Source organism: Macaca thibetana, chromosome 10 (genome assembly GCF_024542745.1).
Source record: "Macaca thibetana thibetana isolate TM-01 chromosome 10, ASM2454274v1, whole genome shotgun sequence".
Lineage (NCBI taxonomy): Eukaryota > Metazoa > Chordata > Mammalia > Primates > Cercopithecidae > Macaca > Macaca thibetana.
Window position 1 is genome coordinate 88,354,741 of NC_065587.1, and position 23,416 is coordinate 88,378,156.

The 23,416-nt window shown below is 44.6% G+C and overlaps 2 protein-coding genes across 2 annotated transcripts in view; both read left to right on the forward strand.

Annotated features, from left to right (window-relative positions):
- Positions 1-23,416, forward strand: part of SLC24A3 (solute carrier family 24 member 3) — a 502,167-nt gene that overhangs the window by 447,314 nt on the left and 31,437 nt on the right. The window contains exons 9-12 of the mRNA XM_050805789.1: positions 5,887-5,940; positions 12,251-12,384; positions 14,601-14,761; positions 15,531-15,792. Of these exons, the coding sequence (XP_050661746.1) occupies positions 5,887-5,940; positions 12,251-12,384; positions 14,601-14,761; positions 15,531-15,792 (611 nt within the window). The remainder of the gene's footprint in view (positions 1-5,886; positions 5,941-12,250; positions 12,385-14,600; positions 14,762-15,530; positions 15,793-23,416) is intronic.
- The window catches only part of NAA20 (N-alpha-acetyltransferase 20, NatB catalytic subunit), a 710,789-nt gene that overhangs the window by 338,306 nt on the left and 349,067 nt on the right, over positions 1-23,416 (forward strand). The window lies entirely within an intron of this gene.

Genomic DNA, 23,416 nt, shown 5'->3' on the forward strand with positions numbered 1-23,416 from the left:
AGAAATGTGTGTGCTGCTGTTGTGCAGAAACATGTTAGGAAAGGTTACCCAGGATGATTTGCTGTCAGCGTTGGAGGAAGCCGTCTTTTCTACTACCTCCGTGGCATTGCTGAATGAAAGCGGTGGCAAGTGAAGAAAGCAGGCTTCACCATCAGCCCATTTCACTCCGTATCCTCAAAACATCTCAGGATAGTTCAGATGGTTTGGAGCAAGGAAAGGAGTGTCTATTTCGTCTTCCTTCCTAAGACTTTTCCAATGATGTTAGGTAACCCCATCCTAGGGTAGGTGCCCAAGCCTGCAGCAGAAGGGTCTAGATTCTGGAAGGCACAAGTCACCAGAGCCCTTGCCCTGAGCATTGAGGCTCCCTCGCATCCAGTTAGGAGTGAGAGGCTGGGAGGGCCATGGATACATGAGTTGTGAATCCCCAGGAGTGTCTTGATCTATCTGGGGGATGTTGGAATCATAAGTCATGCACAGTTGTGGATTCCAGGGAAGAATTGGCCTGGGAGGCCTTGGTGACACCAGAGCTCCATTCTTCCCAAAGCGCTGGCCCGTCGTGTAACTTGTTATTACACACATGGGCTGATGAAGAGCATTTTGCACATGAGTGAGGCTGAGAAATTAAAGTCTGTGCCACTGGCCCTTATCTACCTTGGGACTCCCAGGGATTTCAACTTCTCATTTAGTAGATGAAAAATATACGGAAGTTTAAGAATTTTTTAGTGTTCACTTCTTCTATCTTCTTACCAAGCCAATCATGACCATTCATTTTGCTGAAATGGTGCATCTAGGTGCTGATTTCTCTCTTTAAAATCAGAGTCTTCAGTCTGTGCAATTAAAGCACAGTAACATTTTGAAAATACCTTTAACAGAGAGTTCCATTCCTTGTTATAAAACATTCCAGCATGGCCTAGAGATTTCAAGGCAGGTAACCAGTTCAACCCCAAAAATCCTCAAAAGGAAACAAATTTCAGTTGTGTTTATTTTGAAACTACAGTACTCTTTAGGAGGAAGTGAGCTTTGTCAAATACAAATACACCAGGACAAAGGACCCCTGTCATACAGCTCATATTCTTTCACCATTCCTGAAGCAGCCTTCTGCAGGAAGTCACATTCAGTCAAAAAATGGCAGTTGACAGTTAGTCAGGAAAGATTTTAGTAGCAGGTACTAGAAGAACCAGCTACAGCGTATTGAAAACATAGTGGTGTGTTTTTCTTACATATCGGTGCCCTGGATGTACGTGGTGCCGTGGCTCTGCATTTCCCCTGACCTTTGCTTAATGGTCCCAAGATGGTTGCTGCAGTCCCAGCCACCAAGTTCATCCTGAAGGCAGGAGGGAGGAAGAAGGGGGCACTGTTGTTATTTTTGGCACACTTCCACCTTGCATCTCTTTGGTCACTACAGGGTCTGCCTTGACCACTGAGCAGCCAGGGAGATTAGAATGACCACTTTAGACCAACCATGATTCATCCTCAGGGCCTAGGGGCAAGGCGCACCTGTTTGAGATCAGAAGGGCTCCATATGTTGCCTCGACCTAGTGGTTGGGGTTCCCTTAGCAGGGAAGAGGCAGGGGAATAGTGGTGAGTACTTTTCGGTTAGGTGCCTGTGCACTAAAAGACATTGAAATAGGAAGCATCGGCCGGGCATGGTGGCTCAAGCCTGTAATCCCAGCTCTTTGGGAGGCTGAGGCAGGTGGATCACTTGAGGTTAGGAGTTTGAGACCAGTCTGGCCAATATGGTGAAAATCCGTCTCTACTAAAAATACAGAAATTAGGCAGGTGTGGTGATGCACGCCTATAGTCCCAGCTGCTCCGGAGGCTGAGGCTGGAGAATAGCTTGAACCCTGGAGGTGGAGGTTGCTGTGAGCCAAGATTGTGCCACTGCACTCCAGCCTGGGCGACAGAGCGAGACTCCGTCTCAAAAAAAAAGAAAAAAAAGTGTCAGAGGCCCAGCTATTAGGATGTACGCTCGACTCACAGAGCAAGGCCCATAATGTTGCTGGAAGGAATTTGGAATGTGCCTCCAGGGAGTCTGAAGACCCAACAAGAAAACTAAAGAATGCAGGGCGATGGTTTGGTTTCTTCTTTTGAGTCCAAAGCTGTGACTTTGGGAGAGAAAAGAGACTGTGGGATTGCAACCTGGAAACTCTTCCTGGTGGGGCTGGAGAACAGCTTTTGCTGTTCACGGCTGTGCTCAGGAAACCTGAGCAAATGGTGCACCCAGGTGAGAGGAGCAGTCCTCACATCTGAGAAGGAACCGTCTTTGGTGAGAATCAGGGATCCGTTGAAAATGATTCAAAATGGAAGCTTGGGGAGGGAAGAAACAAACCTAGATCAGCCACAGAACAGGATCCTCAGAGGACAGCGGGTGAGGTGTGCTCAGGAGGAAAGGGGAGAAGGTGCACAGCGTCCTAGGTGAAAGGGCGAGGAAAGCTGAGTGACTTCCGAAGTCTGGATGCTTCCTAAGCACCTCTTCTACACCAGGGAAACATGTCATACAAAACCAGAGCTGGCCTGACCTGGAGCTCTCTCAGGCTGGAGGGATGCAGACCCTTGACATGTCAATATGGGGCCACATGGAGAGGCTCACCACACTGGGAAGAGGGGGTAGGGGGAAGGGGTCCTGAAGAGCATTAGGCCAAGGCTTGATGATCCAAACTCAATCAGGTCAAAAATGCACAAGGAACAGTAGGTGGGGCGCACAGAGGCCTCCTAGAGCCCACTGGGTTCACTGGGGAGAACGCCTGGTGAGTCCTGTGTCTGAACGCCAACAGAGCAAACTTGAAATGTCAACAAAAGCAAGGAATCTCATCCTACAGGCATCTCTGCAAAATGGCCAAAGAGAACCTGGTTTGAATATTGCAACAGAAGGGCTTTTGATGAGTAAAAAATTGAAAAGATCTGAAAGAATTAGAAACAGCATACATAGACCTGTTTAGAAAGTGCTGGACTTAATTCAATCTGACTACAATATTTCATTAAAGTTGATTCATTTTGTGGTGACTTCTCACTGAATCTATTAAAATGCATCTAAGCAATAACGTGACATCCCTTCAGATACTGGGAGTCTGTTCCTTCCAAATGAATGGGCTGTGAATGAATCTTACTTTTCACCATGAAGTGTATGCTACTTGTACATTGGTTTTGATGAGATAAGAACCATGTTCAGGCCACTGGAGGCGTTTTGCAACTGAAAATTGATGTTTGGAGGGAGTGTCACCTGCACAGATGAGCTGAGGGTTGCTTTGTGCTGGGGAGAAGAGGCGAGTGGGCAAGACCTGAGGGTGTCTGCGTGGGGAGAAATCAGCTGTCGGCATTTTAAATCTCTGGAAAATGAGGCACCAGATACCAGGGAAGGTGTCAGGTGTGAGGAGTGGTGTCGAGTGACTGCTAGAAACAGGTGTGTGTTAGATAATAAATGAGTAATAAATGTATAAACAAGATAATCACAGACTGCTTAGAGGTTTAAAGAACATAAACAGGGTCACGTGAGAGAAAGTCGGGCAGGGGCAGGCAGGGAGGATTGCTTGGAGGAGGTGATATTTAAAAGCTGGTATCTGCAGGATAAAAGGGGCCAGCAAAGGAGTGAAGAGAAAGGCATTCCTGGTCCAAAGAACATTCAGTGCAAAGGCTCTGGGAGAGGGAAGGAGATGGCTGTGTGCAAATGAAAGGCCAGTGAGGTGGGGCACAGACAGGACACAGGACAACTTGGAAACACAAGAAAAGGCCAGGAATTGCAAAGTAAAAGGAAACTTTCATTTTTTTCTTAAGCGTTTTGAGAAGTAAGTAAAGATTTTAAGAAGTGCAGTGACATGCTCCCATAGTATCAAGGAAACCAGTTCAGAGGTTGAAGTGAAAATGACCTAGGGAGGGCGCAGTAGAGAGGAAAGAATCGATGACGGATGAAATACTTGAGTCACAAAGTCTGATGAATATGGGAGTGAGGAAAAGGGAATGTTCCTTATTGATTTCCAGATTCCGGGCTTGACTGGGCAGGGAGTGGTACAGTTGACTGAAATGACAAAGCCCAGGTTTTGTTTTTTTTTTTTTTTTTTTTTAAGGAGGCTAGGAAGTAAATTGGGGGTCGTTATCACGTATTCGGTGTTTAGAGCAATCGGTCAGGATGAGGTCTCCTAGGGAGAAAACATAGGCAATAAAGATGGCTCAATAATGAGAGGATGAACTGAAGGAGTGGAGGAGGCAAAGGAGGTGGAGAAGGAGAAGCTGGGGGCAGGAAGGAAGCCAGGGGTATGGCCTCTCAGAAGTCAGAAGAGAGGGTTTTATGAAGTGGGGCAGACGATCTCCTTTCAGATGCTACCAAGAAATGGAACAGGATGACAGACAACCACCCACTCATTCTTGGATTGGTGTGGATGGAAATCACTGGTGCCCTTGACAGGCGATTCAAGAGATCGGTGGGTGTGGAAGTTAGGCTACAGAAATTTGCCAGCTGAATGAGAGGCACTGAAATGCAGTGTGCACAGCCCTTTAAGAAGTTTTGCCACGAAAGAAACTGAGAGATGTGGCGGAAATTGAAAGGGCTTGGATACCCTGATTTCCTCTCTCGATAGTGCATCCTGAGCACTTTCTAGAATAAATACATACATCTTTGCATAATTTGTTTTGGAGGGGAGAAGGAAGAAAGGGTTTTACTCTGTCGCCCAGGCTGCGGTACAGTGGTGTGATCATAGCTCACTGCAGCCTTCATCTCCTGAGCTCAAGCAATCCTCCCGCCTCAGCCTCCCCAAGTAGCTGAGACTCCTGGGGCACACCACCACACCTGGCTAATTTTTTAATTATTTTTCTGGAGGCTGGATCTTGTTATGTTGCTCAGACTGTTCTGGAACTTGGGGACTTAAGTGATCCTTTCCCCTCGGCCTCCCAAAGTGCTGGGATTACAGGAGCGGGTCACCGTGCCCAGGCTGCATAATCATTCTTAATGGATAGATGAACATACTTATCATTTATGTACCCAGTGCCCCATTTTATAACCATCTGGCCTCTTTCCAGCTTTTCACTTTTTTATAAACACTGCTGCAAGAAAAACCCTTGTGTATGTATCCTTTTCACATTTGACCAAATATTTCTCAAGGATCAGCTTCTAGACATGGAATTTGAAAAGAGAAAAGGAAGGATGGATATAACCTGGAGTTTCCTCATCTGACCATTCTCCAGTAACCTACCGTTGAAGCCAAAATTACTCCCTCAATGAGCCGATTTAATCCTGTAGCTAAAGCGAAACCGGGAAAACAAGTTCCTGGTTTTTAGCTGTTAGCCACTAAGATAAAGAAAACAGAAGTATTCAGACTATTAGAAGCTCAAGGCGCATTCCAGTGGGTTTTTCTTTTCTTCCTTCCTGTGGAATGTCTTCCCACTTATTCCTTCTTACTCTTTGGCTGGTACCTTCCCTGCCCAGGTTCCATCTGTCTGCCTGCCTGCCTCTCTCTCCCCCTCTACCCTTTTGGCGTGGCTCCTGTATACCCAACAATCCCTCAGGCACCCCTGTCAATTCCTCTAATTTTAGTTTCCCCTTGTAAATATATCTGAATAGTTTCAGTGAATGATTAAGCTGAGGCCAGATGTATACATATTGACCTATATTCAGCAACATGTATGAAAGGCTTGTTGCTTTCGAAGAGCTCTTTTAGGTGACAAATAACAGAGAGGAAGGGGCATTTTCCCTTTAGATGAGGAGAGAAGAGAAAGATGGTTGACAGCCTTATGCAGCATAGAGAATGTCTCTAGACCAGGAAGTATCCATCACTGGCAACGTCTGCCTTCTCCTTACTATCCTGGCCGTTTGCATCAAATGTGTCTTTAAAAAGGGGGCAGGTGAGTTTCACAGATGTCTATGACTGTCTTTAACTGTTCTTGGTTTACATGCAGGTGGGAGTCTTTAGTCCTTGTGCTGATGTATCTTATCTACATTGTCATCATGAAGTAAGTAAAATTCTTCATTTCTTTTCCAAAACTGTTTCTTGCATTCCACATTATGTGATGACATAGAAGAGGGTTGATGACATAGAAGAGGGTTGACATAGAAGAGGGTTGAGACTGGTTTTTCAGTGTGTATCATCACAGTCACTTGGCTCCCTGCCAGACTGCTGTGAGTCACTGTAATTTTGATTAGTATCAATTGTAGTGACCCTTCCAGCCCATATACGATGATAAACTCAAAGCTTCAATGTTTCACTTGAGAACTTTCTAGAACCTCTAATCTCTCTTCAGGATCTGGCAGCCTAGCTCTGGAAGGTTTCTTCACTGTCTTTCTTAACGCAAAGGAGATACAACTCAATACGTTACACTGCAATAGAGGGTGAGGGAAGATACAAGGTAGTCTACTGCCAGTCTACTCAATATGGCGGCCAACGTGAGCCAGCCCTCCGGTGGTCTGTGTAGACCCAGTATCTAGGGCTTGCTTGTGGAAGGAATTCCTAGGGTAGGACCTTCATCAAACATATCCTGGCATGGAATTATCGTGAGGTAACTGATGAAGAGTTAGTTAAGAGACAACTGAAATCATGGATCAAATATCTGTGGACTTCCATTATTTGCGTGGTATTAGTCATCCACTGCTGCATAACAAACTATCCCGAAACTTAGTGGCTTAAAAGCACAAACATGTATTATCTCACACATTATCTGAGAGTTAGGAATCCGGGAGCAGCTTAACTGCAAGGTTCCAGCTCAGAGTCTCTCATGAGGTTGCAGGTAAGAAGTCAGCCAGAGTTGCCATCATGTACCGGACAGGGGTGGGAGGACCTGCCTTCAAGTGATGCTGGCTCTTGACTGGCAGGCTCAGTTTCTCACCACGTGGGCTCCTCCTTAGAGCTGCTTGAGTGGCTTCCTCCAGAGCAAGTGATTCAAGCAGAGAGCAAGAAGGGCCCTGCAACACCTTTTATAATATCCCAGAAGTCACATGCCATTACTTCTACCGTATTCTGTTTATTAGAAGCGAGTCGTTAAGTCCAGTCCACACTCAAGGGGCTGGCATCACCTAGTGAAGGGAACAGTGTCAAAGAACTGTTGATATATTTTAAAACCACCATGTCATGTGTTCTTTTCCCTCCTGGAGTTGGGGTAGCTTATTTATATCAAGAATTTGCCAGGCGTGGTGGCTCATGCCTGTAATCTCAGCACTTTGGGAGGCCAAGGTGAGCAGATCACTTGAAATCAGGAGTTCGTGACCAACCTGGCCAACATGGTGAAATCCCGTCTCTACTAAAAACACAAAAATTAGCCAGGTATGGTGGTGCGTGCCTATAATCCCAGCTACTTGGGAGGAGGCAGGAGAATCTCTGGAACCCGGGAGGCGAGGTTGCAGTGAGCTGAGATCACGCCACCACGCCAGCCTGGGTGACAGAGTGAGACTCCATCTCATTGGAAAAAAAAAAATTATATGGCCAATGTTTCCCATGCTCTAAATTGTAAGCACCATGTAAGCACCATGGTTGTGAGCCTGCTGGTTCATCTTTTTGCCAGGCACCACTGGGATGAGGAGGTTATAAATAATGCAGAGATGTTCTATGCTACAGCTGCCCACCCCTGTGGAAGCGGCTTTTTTTCCTCTAAATTAGCCCATGTTTCTCCAGCATATGTAGCTGTAGGAGTGACTGCCTTCTCTAGGGGCAAGAAAGTAGAAATCCATCGACAATGGCCAGTTTGGACATATCAGGTAGCAGTCTGGAACTGACACATTAAGGTTTCTTATTGTTGAGGCCTGACAAAAGTTAATTCTGGTGACCAGTGACTGGGACACTTGTTGAGAGAAATCAGTGTGGACATTGGCAAATATCACAGGAGCAAGCACATCTGGAGCTTAGTGGAGAAGGGCATTCCTAGAGTAGGACCTTACTCATACATGTCCTGGTACCATAAGGTGACTAATGAAGAAACCAGAAGTCACACACCATGAAGTCACATACCAACAGATGAGCTCTCATGAAACCCAGAGCTGACCCAAAGCCTTTCCAAAGTTTCCAGCCCCTAAAGGAAAAGCCTTTAAAGATCAGAGCACCCATCTTATGCCTCTTTGCCTCAAACAGCAAAGCTATATAGCGAATCAGTGCCAAGTGGGGAAGCCTCAAACTGCTGTCTGTGTGTGTACTCACACATCTTCCTTTGTTGTTTTCTAGTGCATTGTTTCGATTTTTTAACATTTTGAGGGTCTGATTGAGCTCCCAAAAGTGGATTAGTTGATTATTCTGGAAGAATCGCCGTACAGTGTCTGCTCTATGCCCAACATTAATCTTGGGTCTTGAATCTTAATTTTCAAGAAAGTATGTTTCAAAATGAATTCACTAGGGGCTTCACAGAGTTAAGTATTCTTCAAAAACAGATGTGACCAGAGGGAAGGAGAGTTGAGGAATTTTGCTGTCATGTATCCTATGGCCCCTGCTCCCCTTTCTAAGCCACCTTGAAGCCCATGGGTTGCTGGCAGAACACGTGGACAGTAAGATAGAACAGCAAACACATCCTCTCCTCTTCCCCAAACCATACCAAATGTGGAAGCTAATGAGGTGTGTTTCTGCTGATGCCTCACTTTTACCAACATTCCAGCTGTTCAAACCAGCAGGATACAAACAAAACCGGGAATGGAAGCTACTGTGCTCATGAAATTTTCTGCATAAATTCTGGTCCTAAGTTCTAAATTGAAATCTCTGCTCTTTAGCCATCCCCCTCTGCAATCAGAGGCTTTAATCATTGGGTTTTATCAAATCTGATTTATAAAATTGCATGCTTCACAATAAAATAGCTTCAGGGTGCAAGCACAAAATTTAAAACATTCAATTAAAAATATAAAACAGCAACAGTAGTTTAAAAAAAAAATACACCAGCATATATTAAAATCGTCAGCAGCGTCCTAGGTGGAGAGTTTTTAAAGGACTTTAAACATTCTATCTGAAGGTCAGAAAGCAATTTCAGATTGTCCAGGTTGGTAGAAACCTTCAGGGAGCATGAAGCATGCCTGGCCTTGGCAAGGATTGATTTCTGTACATCCCCGGTCGCTGCTCTGGGATTTGTTACCTAGATGGGTTATGTGTGCTGGTGGTTAAGAATCAGTGCCTCACATTCGGCCCTGACAGCGGAGCCCCCTGCCACTGACAGCCGTGGGACCTCAGCCAAGTTATTCAGCCATCTTGAATCTCAGTTTCCTCTTCTGCAAAAAAAGATTAATAATAATTTCTACTGTTATTATATATATTCCATGAGAACGGAATGCGACAGCTTAGTTAAGCTGTCAAGCTAAGATAAGCTTAGTTTAACTCTGCATCCAGTTTCAAGAAAGCCCTCACTGTATAGTATTATTATCCTGTTCTCTAAACCCTGATAAATGTATAATACATGGGTTTGCTTTTGTACTTTAAAAGCAAAACCTAATCACTGGGCACTGTGGTGCATGCCTGTGATCCCAACTATTCAGGAAGCTAGAGTGAGAGGATTTCTCGAGGCCAGGAGTTTGAGACTAACCTCAGCAACATAGCAAGACCCTATTTCAAAAAAAAAAAGCAAACCTTTATGCAAGTCAGCATTTCTTTCAGGAAAATGGATTCTAAGTCAAGATGACAGAAATACCGCCTCTTTCCCTGTCGCCCTATGGGGCAAGGCATCCTTGTTGAGTCTATAAAGTGTGGAGGTCTTTTCACTAACGGGAATTTTGAATATATATAAGAGTCAACAGAATAGTATAATGAAGCCCACGCACTCATCACCAGCCCCAGAAACCATCAACCCACAGTTGCCCCATCCACACTATATTCACTTCCCTTTTCTTCTGTAATTTGGAAGTCCCAGACATCATACTAGCTCATCCACAAAAATTCCAGTATACATCTGGACTTCTCTAGACATAGCTGGATACTCTTTTAGGATTCTAAAAGGACAATTGTCTTTAACATAACCACAACATTATCATCACACCTAAAATTAATACTAATTCCTTAATGTCATAAAATACCCAGCGTTCAAATTTTCAGTGGCCTCACAAATGTCTCTTTGATTGTTTTCTTTTTGTTTCATGAATATCATAAATATTTAAAAAATGAGAATTCAAATAAATTCCACTCATTAGAATTGGTGGCCCTTGACTGAGTGCCGTGTCTGTGTGTGTGTGCATGTGTGTGTGTGCATATTGTGTGTGTGCATATGTGTGTGTGCATATGTGTGTGTGTGTGCATTTTCCTTGCACTTTGTTCTTTAATGAAGTTTGGCTGTTTGCTCTGCAGAGTTGCCCATGGTTGGAAAGTGTTGATTACATCCCCTGATGTGGCACAGTCTGTTTCCTTGACCTCTGTGTCTGTGTATGTGTCTGTGTGTGTCTGTGTGTGCATGTCTGGGTGTCTGTGTGTGTGTGTCTGTGTGTGTGTGCTGCATATCTGTGTCTGTGTCTGCGTGTGTGTCTGTGTGTCTCTGTGTGTCTCTATGTCTGTGTGTGTCTGTGTGTGTGTCTCTGTGTGTGTCTGTGTGTCTCTCTGTGTGTGTGTCTGTGTGTCTGTGTGTGTGTGTGTCTGTGTCTGTGTGTATCTGTGTGAGTGTCTGTATATGCGTGTGTGTGTGTGTGTGCATTTTCCTTGCACTTTGTTCTTTGATGAAGTTTGGCTGTTTGCTCTGCAGAGTTGCCCACGGTTGGAAAGTGTTGATTATATCCCATGCTGTGGTGCAGTCTGTTCCCTTGGCCTCTGTGTTTCCTGCATGTCTGTAATTGATCTGATTCGGGCTAGACTATGTCCCAAGTGGTGGTGAGTTCCATCATCAGGAGGCACGGCGATGTCTGCCTTTCTCTCTCTGTAATGTTGGCAGCCATCAGTGCTCAGTATCTGGATCCATTATTTCATTTGGGTTGCAAAATAGTGCTGTTCTAATTCTATGCTTCGTGTCTTATGAACTACAAATGGCACCTGTCACTTTGACTAGTTTTCTGTTCTCTCATGCAATGTAGTAACTGCATGTTCCTAGAGTGTACAGGAAAGACCTCATGGACGAGATGGTCCAGCTACAGAGGACCTCTTCATCTCTCTGAGGTCTTGTTGCCATAAGCCGGCCACCCTAGAGCTGCCCCCACTGAAGAATCAGGCGCAAGGGAGATAGCTGGGAGGGAATCCAGATAGCTTCATGTCTGTAGCAGCAAAAGAGTTGAGGAGGGGAAGAGAAACATAGGTTGAGTGGCCTTCCAGCTGGCAACTTAGGGTCACCATGCCTAGCTGCCATTCCTATGGGAGGCTGGAGGTCAAACTGGAGGTCCCCAGTGAGCCGTCCCATGGCCAGGTTGAGTGGCCTTCCAGCTGTCAACTTAGGGTCACCATGCCTAGCTGCCGTTCCTATGGGAGGCTGGAGGTTAAACTGGAGGTCCCCAGTGAGCTGCCCCATGGCCAGTAAACGATGAGTGGGGAAAAGCAGTAGCAGCCTTCTGTGACCTGGAAACTGTGCCTGGCTGTCTTTGCCCATGAGTTTTTATGAGTTTTCTAGAATTCCTCTGTGGGAATCTTCTCATACTAAAGCTAGGGAGACTGGAACATTTACTTGCAAAAAACCACCCTTGGAACTTGTACAAGCTTCTTCCCTTCCCACCTGAGCCTGCTGGGACATGTAAGGAACACTGCACAATGTATTCACTTGATCATTCGGGAGGATCCTAGCCTAGAAGTTTTCATAAAGCCAAGGGTCCACTGGATCTGGAACTTAGGCACGATAGTCATAGAAATTTGCAGAATCCCAATCCGTGACCTCAGGAAACCAAAGACATAGAGACCTAGATGGCCAACTGACCTGTAGCACATAGACTGTGACACACAGCCACTGCTCTTGGGGAGTGGTGTGGATGAGGCAGCTTCCTCTTCTTCCAAAAAACTGGTCCCTGATTACAAAGGCCCTGGAGATGTGGCCCAGAGGAGGTAGACCTTGACCATCCCACTGAGTCTTAGCACAGTCCTTCCATATGCAGACTGAGAAGGGGAGCTCAATCCCAGAGAGGCCTCCACTGGCATGAAAGAGGTTGCAAAGTAAGCAGTGTGATCTGGTTTATTTCTGTAATGGTGGTTTTCTTTTCACCTACCATTTGTTCATAAATTGGGAAATGGGACAGGTTGTATATTCTGAGGGGGAATGGGTTGAGAAAATTAGAACAGTAATAACTTGAGCTCTGGGGACTGTACATGCAGACTGGGAGAGCTCCCAGGAGCACTCGGTGGGAGCTAAGACATGGCAGAATGGCAAACACTGATGGACTCTGCCCACTTGTTACTTTGCTCAGATATAACGCTTGCATACATCAGTGCTTTGAGAGGAGGACAAAAGGTGCCGGGAACATGGTCAACGGATTGGCCAACAATGCTGAAATTGATGACAGCAGCAACTGCGACGCAACTGTGGTGCTACTTAAGAAAGGTAACCAAGGAGAGCATTGTGGGGGCCAAGGCAGCAGGATCACTTGAGGCCAGGAGTTCAAGATCAGCCTGGCCAACATGGCAAAACCCCATATTTACTAAAAATACAACAAAATTAACCGGGAATGGTGGCCCAAACCTGTAATCCAAGCTGCATGAGAGGCCAAGGCACGAGAATCACTTGAACTCAGGAGGCAGAGGTTGCAGAGAGCCAAGATTGCTCTACTGTAGTCTAGTCAGGACAACAGAGCCAGACCCCATCTCAAAAAAAAAAAGAAAAGAAAAGAAAAGAAAGGTAACCAAGGGGATACTGTGTACGAGAAGAAAGTGCTAGAATATGAGCCCATCTGCCCACTGTCATAGCCACACATGGGGTGTCCTAGCTGGCCTTGAGAAGACACTCCCTGCCCCAAGATAGAGCAGAAGTTTCCAGTCCTCCAACCCTCCCTTTCGCTACAATGTCATGGAGCCATCTCATACCTGGTAAGCCCATTGGAGCTCAGAAAGCCCCCTGGAAATTTCCAGGCAACACATTTGCTGGGAGTGCTGCAGAGAACAGGATGGCAAAGGAAAGGAGACCCTAGGTTCTGAGATACCGGTTCTGTCCCATTTTGGCTGTGTGACTATGAAGCAGGTTATATAACCTCTTGAGCCTCAATTTTCTCTTCTGAAATATGAGAATCATTTTTGTAATAAGCAAAGCAGATAAATATGTATAAGAGTTTAGTGCGATGCTCTATAAATGACAGGTGTTATTAGTGTATTACTAGATCCAAATTCACTTTAAGGCTACACTAACTCAGTTTGCAAGCTGCAAATAGAAATAGAAAAGTACCTTCCCCTTCAAAGTAATTCTTATATTCAATCAAGTCTTACAAAACAGCTGAGATACTAAGGGAAATAATATGGCGCTCTCAAATATATAATATTTTTTCTTAGAGGAACTCAGAAAATAATCATTGAATTTTGCCTGGAATGTGTTTTTTTATTTAATTTTTTAAACTTTTCTCTTGAAATGTAAGAGTTTATTTTTTCTTGTTCCCATATGGTTGCGTTGCAGGAAGGAAAAAAAAAAAGAAATTAGAAAGGTTATTTTCAAATACATCTATGGGTTATTTTCGAACATATCTCTGACATCACTGCATCATTATTAGATTTTCAAAATTAAATATTTGATATATTTTTGTGAATGATTATACATATGTTTAACAAATGACTTAAGTGATTTAGTACCATTTCACATGAGGATTTTATTGAGTTTATTCTCTTCTGGGTAGTTTATAACCATAAAAGGACTATGCCAAAGAGAGCTACCTAGGATTAGCTAGTGTTTCCAGAGATCCTTTCATGCTTTAGTGGCTTGGAAAACAGGAGCTAGTACTACAAGAGGCTGCAGCCAAGTACCCTTGAGCTGTGTGCATATACTGCTCATTCACAGAGAGGGAGCTGGACCCTTCGTGCCACATTTTTTTAGGCCTTCTGGTGAATTATCACACAGGATTTGTCCCAAGCACCCTTCTGACCTCGGTTCTCTGTAACATGAACAACTCACCCACCCCTTGTCAGCTCTGCTCATAGACTGCACTGAGGGAATGTGTACATTTCACCACCATGTCCCCCAGTGCAGAACTGCACTAACATCAATCCAGTAGCATTTAACAGCTCAGAATGAATATTGCTGACATTTGAAGGGCATATAGGGTACAAAGTTCTTAGAGTCTTCTCTGTACCCCAGATCTGAGTGGTGGGAAAAGAATCCTTTGAGGACAAGGAGGAATTCTCTTATGGTATCTTTAATTCTTACCATGTCAATGAATGATGCTTAAATTGTTTCAAGTCCTTTCAAAAGATTTAACATTAACACCCATGGAAAGGAGATTTTGACTTATTCAAAATTTGTTCACTGCAACCCTTCCTGGCTGGCTGGATGAATGGAAAGAAGGAAGGAAAGAAGGAATAAGAAAAGAAGAGTGGATGGATGGGTGGATAGGTGAGTTGGATGGATGGAAAGAAAAATGAATGGATTGATCGGTGGAAGGAAGGAAGAAATAAGGAAAGAAGAGTGGATGAATGGATCGATGGATGGATGGATGGATGGGTGAATGGATGGGAAGAAAGAAGGGAGGAAGAGAAAGGAAGGGAAGGAAGAATAAATGAATGCCTCTTTCCTGTTCCTGGCCTCAATGTTATTTTACCTTATGTTTTCCATTTCCCTAGCAAATTTCCACCGCAAAGCATCAGTGATCATGGTGGACGAGCTGCTGTCGGCCTACCCACACCAGCTTTCCTTCTCTGAGGCTGGCCTTCGAATCATGATCACCAGCCACTTTCCCCCCAAGACCCGGCTCTCCATGGCCAGTCGCATGTTGATCAATGAGGTACCTTGGAAAGCACTGTCCACTGACACTGGACAGGGGTGGGAAACTCTGGGAAAGAGAGAACGTTTCTTGTTTGAAAGAAGAAGCACCTAACTCAAAGTTTAACACCGCAGCATCCCTCAGCCATTTCCCAATCTTAGTTCCCTGGACCAGCTGTGTATCTGGCCCTTGCTATTCCCTCCATGTGTTGAGACATGGACTAATTCCCATTTATATAGAAAACTCCACTGTTCCTTCTCCCTTTCACCCACATTTTTCTTCTATTGTTCCATTTGAATAAAGCTCCCTGACGTAAACTTGCACAGAAATTGTTGCTAACTAAGGGTTACCTTAGTTTAAAGTAATACAGAGTCCCTAACTTGAATTTTGCTGTGCATTCCTTTTCTGGAGTGTAGCCTTGTTGATACACTAGTCCAAACACAGTTGTTCAGCTTTTCTCACCCAGGAACTCCTGCAGTCTGGGGAAGAAAGATGACACCACAGTACACAGAGTATCAAGGAACTGCACATCCCAGACACAAGAATTTTCCTCTAAAGGGATTTGCAAATTCTAATTTGCAAATTCAAATTTGCAAAAATTAATCTTTCCTCCCAGAAGGACGTTGTCTGGAGTTGGTTATCACATTGAGAGGCCCCTTAAAACTTGACTCCAGGGTCTTCTGGAAGCATCTCGTCAGCTGCCATGAAAAAATCCCAACAGTTCGTGTTCTGAGTGTAAGGTATTTGCAATCCCGCTGACCGTGGTAAGAGTGCACCTTTCTCTTTCCAGAGACAAAGATTGATAAACAGCAGGGCTTATACCAACGGGGAATCCGAGGTGGCCATCAAAATCCCAATTAAGCACACTGTGGAGAATGGGACAGGGCCCAGCAGTGCCCCAGACAGAGGCGTGAATGGGACACGGAGGGACGATGTTGTGGCTGAGGCTGGCAACGAAACAGAGAATGAAAATGAGGACAATGAGAATGACGAGGAGGAAGAGGAGGACGAAGATGATGATGAAGGACCATACACGCCATTCGACCCCCCCTGTAAGAGGTTCTATGTCTGGGCTGGGGTTGGGAGCTATTTTGAGCCACTGAGTAGTTGCCCCTGACTTGAATGATCTTTTTACCATTCAATTTTTCAAAATCTCTGTATGAACATGAGAATATGTATATCAAGTCTTCTTTGGGCAGGACTTTGTTGTAGAAGTTCAAAGATGGCCAAGATGGGGGTCCATGATCATTGGTTGAAATATGAGCTCTTTAATCAGCTGTGTTTTGTACAAGTGTTACTGAAATGCCAGGGATTTGGTCTAGGTCCTGCTCATCAGTGCACAGAAAGCCAGTCACTGAGACAACGAATATTGCCAGGGAAAAAGGCTTTAATCAGGTGCTGCAGCCGAGGATATAGGAGATCAGTCTCAAATCCATCTCACTGAGCAACTGCAATTGGGGATTTATATAGCAGGGAAGGAATGTAGCTACCTTCCGGCAAATAGGAATTAGGGAGAAGTAAGGAAGAGGAGTTGCTCCACAGGAAGTAGGCAGTCCATCAGGCATCACGATGAAGGAGAGATCTGACTCCTCATTGTCCAGACACAACGATCTGGTGAGTTTCAGTTCCTTGATGCCATCTGGGAGGCCTAATGGTCCATTTCCTGAGAAAAGAGCTCAGAGAAGACAAATGAACGTTTCTCAAGTTTTAAAGCTGAGAGTCAGTTTTTATATTAATTCAAAAGAAACTATAAACATCAGTTCTATGGGACTGTTGGGCTGGTTTCAGGGGATGGTCTTATCTTACTTAGCTGTTCTGCAGGAATTTTTGGTATGAAGGAGGAAATGCCCATGACCCTTGTGGGCAAGGCAGTTTGGTGCACAAAAGGAGAGGCACATCACTCACCTCCACCCATCCCATTGTACCTCGCCAGGAGAGCTGTCCTGCCAAGGTCAGCCCTGGTGGACGCCAAGCCCTGAAGAAGCTTTCAGGACCTCAGTCGCCAGGGCAGTGTCCTCCTCTCCCAACTGCTGCCTCCAACAAGGACTTGGTTGTTCCAGAAACTGTTTCACCCCACCCCACCCATTATCGGAGCAGTTGGACCAAGCCCAAAGAATTCTGCCTATTTGCTGGACCTTCCAGAAGCTTCTGGCTGTTTCAGGGAAGAGTACACTAGGCTGATTCACATTGACTGTCAAGTGTATGAGGCTCAGTATACATGTGCAGCAACCTCTTAGGGATGTTTGAATGTGCAGGATTATCTGAGGAAACGTTTGATCCACTTGAAAGCCCATTTAGTGGTAGGACATGGTGCCGAGTGTCAGAGTCCAGTGTTAATTTCAGATGCAGGGTCTTGCTGTGCTCCAGGGGAGCTCCTTTCTGTCCAGAGGACAGCAAGTAAAACTTCAATCAGAGCTGCCCTGTGCCCACTCAGGGCACCCAAGATGTCAACCTCATCAAGAACTTACCAAAACGAATCAGAAAATATTCATCCACATTCCTATAACCCCCCCATTCCCTCACCTCCCACCCAAAGCTGAATCATCACTTGTTAGTACATTATCTTCATAGAAAAAATGTACACTCGTCCTTTATCCATTTTGCCACCATCGGATATATTTCTTGGCAACCTTTCCCATCAACCAAGACAGAAACATCTTAAGAATTAAATGACAAAAAACACTCCTTTCCTCCCTTTTAAACCCTTCCATTCATTTTCTGTTGCCGCCTAACAAAATACCACATATTTTGCAGCTCAAAACAAGACCCACTGATTACCTTACAGCTCTGTAGGTCAGAAGTCCAGCTGGATTCTTAGTCTCACAGGCCATAATGAAGGTGTAGCCAGGGCTCCATTCCTTTGCAGAGGCCCTGGGAGAAATCATTACCAGGCACCAGTTCACTGTGGCTGTACAGCTCCTTGATGGCTGTCAGCTGGGGATGTCCCACTGTTCCTAAAAGCCATGGAGCCCCTCCACCTTCACCTGGATGTGTGGACCTCTTCCCACCATCATTCCTAATCTCTCTGGCTCCCCTTTTACTTTTGAGAACTCTCTGCAACTAGATCAGGTACCTGCACAATCTCTCTACCTAAAGGTCAACTGTGCCATACAGCACAGCAGAGTCACAAGGCTGATAGCTCATCCCACTCACAGACCCTGAGAATCTTAGGGACCCATGTCTAGAATTCCGCCTACTCAGCCCCTGCTTTCAGAGTCCACCATTGGCTGGCCATAACCAAGCTCCAGTAATGCTTATTTTGCTAAACTCTTTCACTAATTAAAGAAATAGTAAAGCCAGTGGAAGGTCTGTAAGTGGCCAAGTTCTATGTTAGCATCTTGGGAGCCCAGAATCCCCAAGTGCACCCCTCCAGGGAACAATGAAAGATGCATGTGTGAGATGAGGCCAAGTCTGGCCCAGTGCCTGGGCCTCGTTACTGACTGGGACCCAGCGCCCCCTTCAGATCCTTGGTTCCATATTTCTCGTCTGGATGAGAGCTCACCGTGCGGTTTCAAGGTCTTTGAAACTCCTGCTCCCAACCCTCTGTCTCACTGTGATTAGGTTGCAGATGATGGAGGCCTCAGACCTTCCAGCCACACCTTCTGGGCTCCTGTGTATTAGGAGACATGGCTGCAGGCATCTCACCCCAACAAATGTTGCACCTGAGGCTCAGGAACCCCACATCCCCTCCCATGTCCTTCTTGAAGCACAGGCAAGAGAGAGGAGATGATATTCTGTGTGGTCATACCATCCCGTGGGGTCTCCATGTCATTCAAGGACCCCCAGCTGCCAAGATAGAAAGCAGAATTCCAAGTTCTTCTCTACCAGCCCTTCTCACCTGGGCTTCCTTAATGAAATGCACGTTCTGATTCAGGAGGTCTAGGGTGAGGCCCGAGTCTGCATTGCTAATCAAGAACCCCCCGCATCCTGCGACACTGGCGCTGCTGGTCTGTGTGCCACACTTGGAGCACCGAGGGGCTAGCGACCTAGAGGCACTCAGCGATCATCCCAGTTCTTCTAAGATGCACAAAAGCCTGATTCAGAGCCCGAGTCTGCCTTTGAAAAGAGTGAACTCCCCCAATTACAACTGTCTCTTCCCCTCTACCAGCTGCTAAGGAATCCCAGGCCCAGAATTAGGAACTCCATTTTAAGGCAAGGGGACTGAATGCCCAGCCAGGCCCCTTGCAGGGGCAGACAGGCCTCTGCTTACGGGTGAGAAGCCTGAGGGGTGCTTCTGGCCAGCAGAGGGCATCCAGAAGCCAGGGAGTCAGTTCTGGGAGCCCCAAGATGGGTTCCTATCAAGTCAAGTTCCTGTGGCCTGAAAAGGGTCCACCCACACGATGAGGACATGTTTCTCTCTCATAGTCATTCATAGTCGTCCTGCAAGGCGTGAGTACCCTGTGTTTCCAGCACCCAGCCGCAGTGCTTTCTTCTCTCAGGACTTGACTAGAGTGGGTGTGATGATTACCAAGAAAGTAATTATTAAGAGTATGTGAATACTGTTTGTGAATTCGTATATGTACATATATGTACAGTGTGCAATTCAAGATTGATACAACATATTAACATGCACATGTGTACTGTATACACTCAATATATTGTATACATGTATAATATATGCACAGATATTAACATATTTATGTTTATATATGTATATACTATATTATAGGTTATATACACATAATATATATTATATACTCCTACACTTGGTATATGCACATACATGCATATAAACGTGCAGCTGTTGTTATCTCTTGGGTGAAGAAAGCCTTATGGTTGACAGACAGCAAAAGAAACCTTTTCTTGTGTATATAGGTAAACACATTTCCATGGGAAAGAAAAACTAGAAGGAAATACACCAAAATACAAGTAGGTTTTTCCAAAGCAAAATTATATTTTTCTATATTTTTTACCTTAAAACAGTGTGCATTTTTATTGCCTATATTATCGGAACAAATGCATATATTTAAGTCTAGGTCTAAAATACTGTGCAATAACTTTTTCTCTCTCTGATAGAATTCAGCTTTCTTAAAGCTGACTGAGGAACATAATTTAGAAAAAAGTCTTTTTGCTTGCTAAAGCCAAGTCCAACCCAAAGGGATACTATCATGCTTATGGGCCCGGCTCAGGCCCCTGGCTTCAGCTCTCAGTTGCTGGCTGACTTTTGTGAAATCAGGTAATCACCAGCACATCAGGTCCATGTGCAGGGAAGTTTTTTCCCTTAATTCATTGCTGTACCCCCAGCACCTGCAGCAGTCGGCCGGCACAAAATGCCATAGAGGGCATTCAACAAATATGTATTAAATGAATGAATGAAGAGTAAACCTATCCCCTTTGCTGCTCTATTTTGACCCAATGGTAATAGAGCAGAAGATGGAAAAAATGTCCAGAAATGTTGTTGACTCAAAGAGGAAAGGAAACCTTTTTAACCCCTTTATTCAGAAATGGAAATTAAGGGCTGGGCGCGGTGGCTCACGCCTGTAATCCCAGAACTTTGGGAGGCAAAGGGAGGATGCGGATCACCTGAGTTCAGGAGTTCAAGACCAGCCTGGCCAACATGGCGAAACCCCGTCTCTACTAAAAATACAAAAATTAGCCGGGCATGGTGGCGCACACCTGTAATCCCAGCTACTTGGGAGACTGAGGCAGGAGAATCACTTGAACCTGGGAGGCGAAGGTTGCAGTAAGCTGAGATCACACCACTGCACTCCAGCCTGGGCAAAAGAGTGAGACTCTTGTCTCCAAAAAAAAAAAAAAAAAAAAAAAAAAAAAACAGAAGGAAAATTAAGACCAGCTAAAATGTGGGTAATCATTATTTGACTGTCTTTGCTCCTCAAAATCATTTTTAAAAGACACCTTATATTTGTACCTTATATTTGTTATATTTGCTGTGTTACTTTTAAATATATGATTCAGATAATGCTCATTGAATTTCTAGTTTTAAGGTGGTTGTTGTTACAAAGGGGCAATAACTTAAAGCAAGCATATATATCATTGAAAATGACATTTTCCAGATAATAATGCCCTCCCAGTGTCCAGTCACAAATTTTTAAAACAGTTGATAAGAACTCAACATTCACTGGCACTCACACTTCTTGCAACTTTGTCTAATCAATATCATTTTCCAAGCTCTTGCACTTGTAAGTTCTGACTTCATTTTTTCTTCCCTCTATTTATTTATTTTCTGAAAAATGTAAGAGTCAAGTTGGGATTATTTCTCCTCCTCTTCATGTGTTTCTTTGTCATCTTTGATTGGGTGTGCATTTTAAACTAAACTAAGTCTCTCTGTCCGTGTGAGGGCATCAGCCATATGGAAGGCCATTGAGGAGTTCTACATGGGTAAATGCCTTATCAGCACATTGCAGGATTTAGGAATGTGCAGAATTCCAGGATGCATGTGGGATCCAAAGAGCTGCCCATATCCTGGATTCTGCAACATTTGGAAGCCCGTCTCCAAACAACTCTCAGCCAGGCATCCTGGTTTACAAAGCAAGCACAGTATCTATGTTCTCATCATTCACTTGACCGTCTCCAAATCTTAAATCTAACAAGATTCATAGCAGCTAATAGGAAAATACTTCTCCTTTCTTAGTACTTTTTTGTTTGCTTGCTTTACTCTGTACTTGTATTTTGGATAGCCTTAGATTCTCAAAAACAAGTAATTTTCTTTGGTCTGTCTGATTAGATTGTTCATAATAACATTATTACTACAATTGTTATTGCTATTTACTGAAAATGTGATATAAGCTCAGGACTATTCCTGCCTTTCAAAATCAGGTGCTAAACAAGTGAGAAGACCCCTGTTCTCATAGACTTTATTCTAATTTGATGGAGACCAAAAATAAATTAAGAAACAAACAACCCTGATGGTTTAAGACAGGAAATATTTGGATGAAACAAATAAAAAGGAGTATAGAAAAGCAGGACTGAGATGATAAGGGTTATATTTAGATTTATCTGAAGACCCGATGACATATGAGCAGTGAAGTGGTCTGCGTGACAGGGCAGACTCTGCCATGAGAAGATCCAGGCAGAAGACCTGTGAGGGCAAAGGCCTTGAGGCAGGAAAAGGCTTGGAGTGTCTGAGGACAGAAAGCAAGCCAAGACCAGGGAGTATGTGAGCAGGGAGAGTGGCAGTTGGGGCAAAATCAGGCAGTGCCTTACAGACCATGGTGGGGAGACCTGGTTTTACTCTAAGGGCAGTGGAGACCAATGGAAGGTTCTAGAACAATTTGCTTTTTGAGACTCTTTCCTCTGGCTACTGGTAGCAAACAGATGGAGATAGGACAGGCATTGGAGCAGTAGTCCCCTTAGGAAGCCAGGTTGTCAGCCAGGCTTGGTGAACCTGGCCCCAGCGGAGGCTGTGGGAATAGTGAGATGGTGGGAATACCCTGTCAGGTTGCCAGGGTTGGCTGTGGGGGATACAAGAAAGGGAAGAATCAAGAATGACTCCCAGGATTTTGACTGGAACGACTTGCAAGCTCATGTTGTACCAGCCGTCGTCCTAATATCATCTTATTTAATTCTCCAAGCAACTCTGTCAGCTCAGTGCTGCTGTATACACATTTTCATAGATGAAGAAACTGAGGTGTAGAGAATTTAAATAACGGAGTCATTCAGCTCATCAGCCACAGAGCAGGGACCAGAGCCCAGCACCATCTGATGAGAAACCCCTCTGCCTCCCAAAGACACTGTGCCTCGGCCATTTAAGAGAGGCCAGAGGGTGCCCGAAATAATGTTAGATAATTGTTCTATCTATGCAGTTTTTAGAAACTATTGGGAGATTGGTAGGATATATGAAACAAATACTGGATACTGGTCTAAAATTTTAAAATACATTTTATTAAACATTTAATTACTGTTTAAATGTTATAAAAATTCCTCCTTAACTCTGGTGGGAATATAAAATGGTTCAGTCATTTTGGAAAACTGGCAGTTTCTTATAAAGTTAAATAAATACCCACCCTATGACTCAGCAATTCTCCTGGGTCTTCATCCAAGAGAGATGAAACATGCCCACAAAAAGACTTGTACAAACAGTGTTCGCAGTCATCTGGCTTGTAATACCCTCACACTGGCAACAAACAAATGCTCACCCACCGCCATATGGATAACAAATCGTAGCACACTCATAGGATGGAATACTACACAGCAATTAAAAGGAATGGATCACGCAATGTGAATGAATCTCAATCACATTAGGCTGAACAGAAGAAGGTAGGCACGAAAACATCCTATATGGTTTTATTTGAAGTTGGAAAACAGTTAAAACAGTATCTATGGTGGTAGAGGGTGAGGAGTTGACTAGAAAGAGGCATGGGAAACTTTCTGGAAGGTAGAGACACTGTGTATCTGGATTGCATTGAGGAGTACATGGAAATATGTATGCATATTTCTTTCTAGAGGTGAATTAGCAGTTAATCAGGACAGTAATACAAGTCTAGGCAGAGCCTTCAAATCCTCTTTGAAGATTCCGGCCCACTGACAGACCATGCTGAGAAATTCCACCAGGTGGCGCTGCGTCCGCTGACGCTGTATTATTGGGAGAAAACGTGGAAAACAGAAGCCCACTGGTGGTCTTCCTAGCTCCCCACCCCCATTTCGACCCCCTACACCTACACACATTCCACCTCTTTTTCGTCCTGAGTATCCTCTTTTTTCCCACCTGGCCATCTG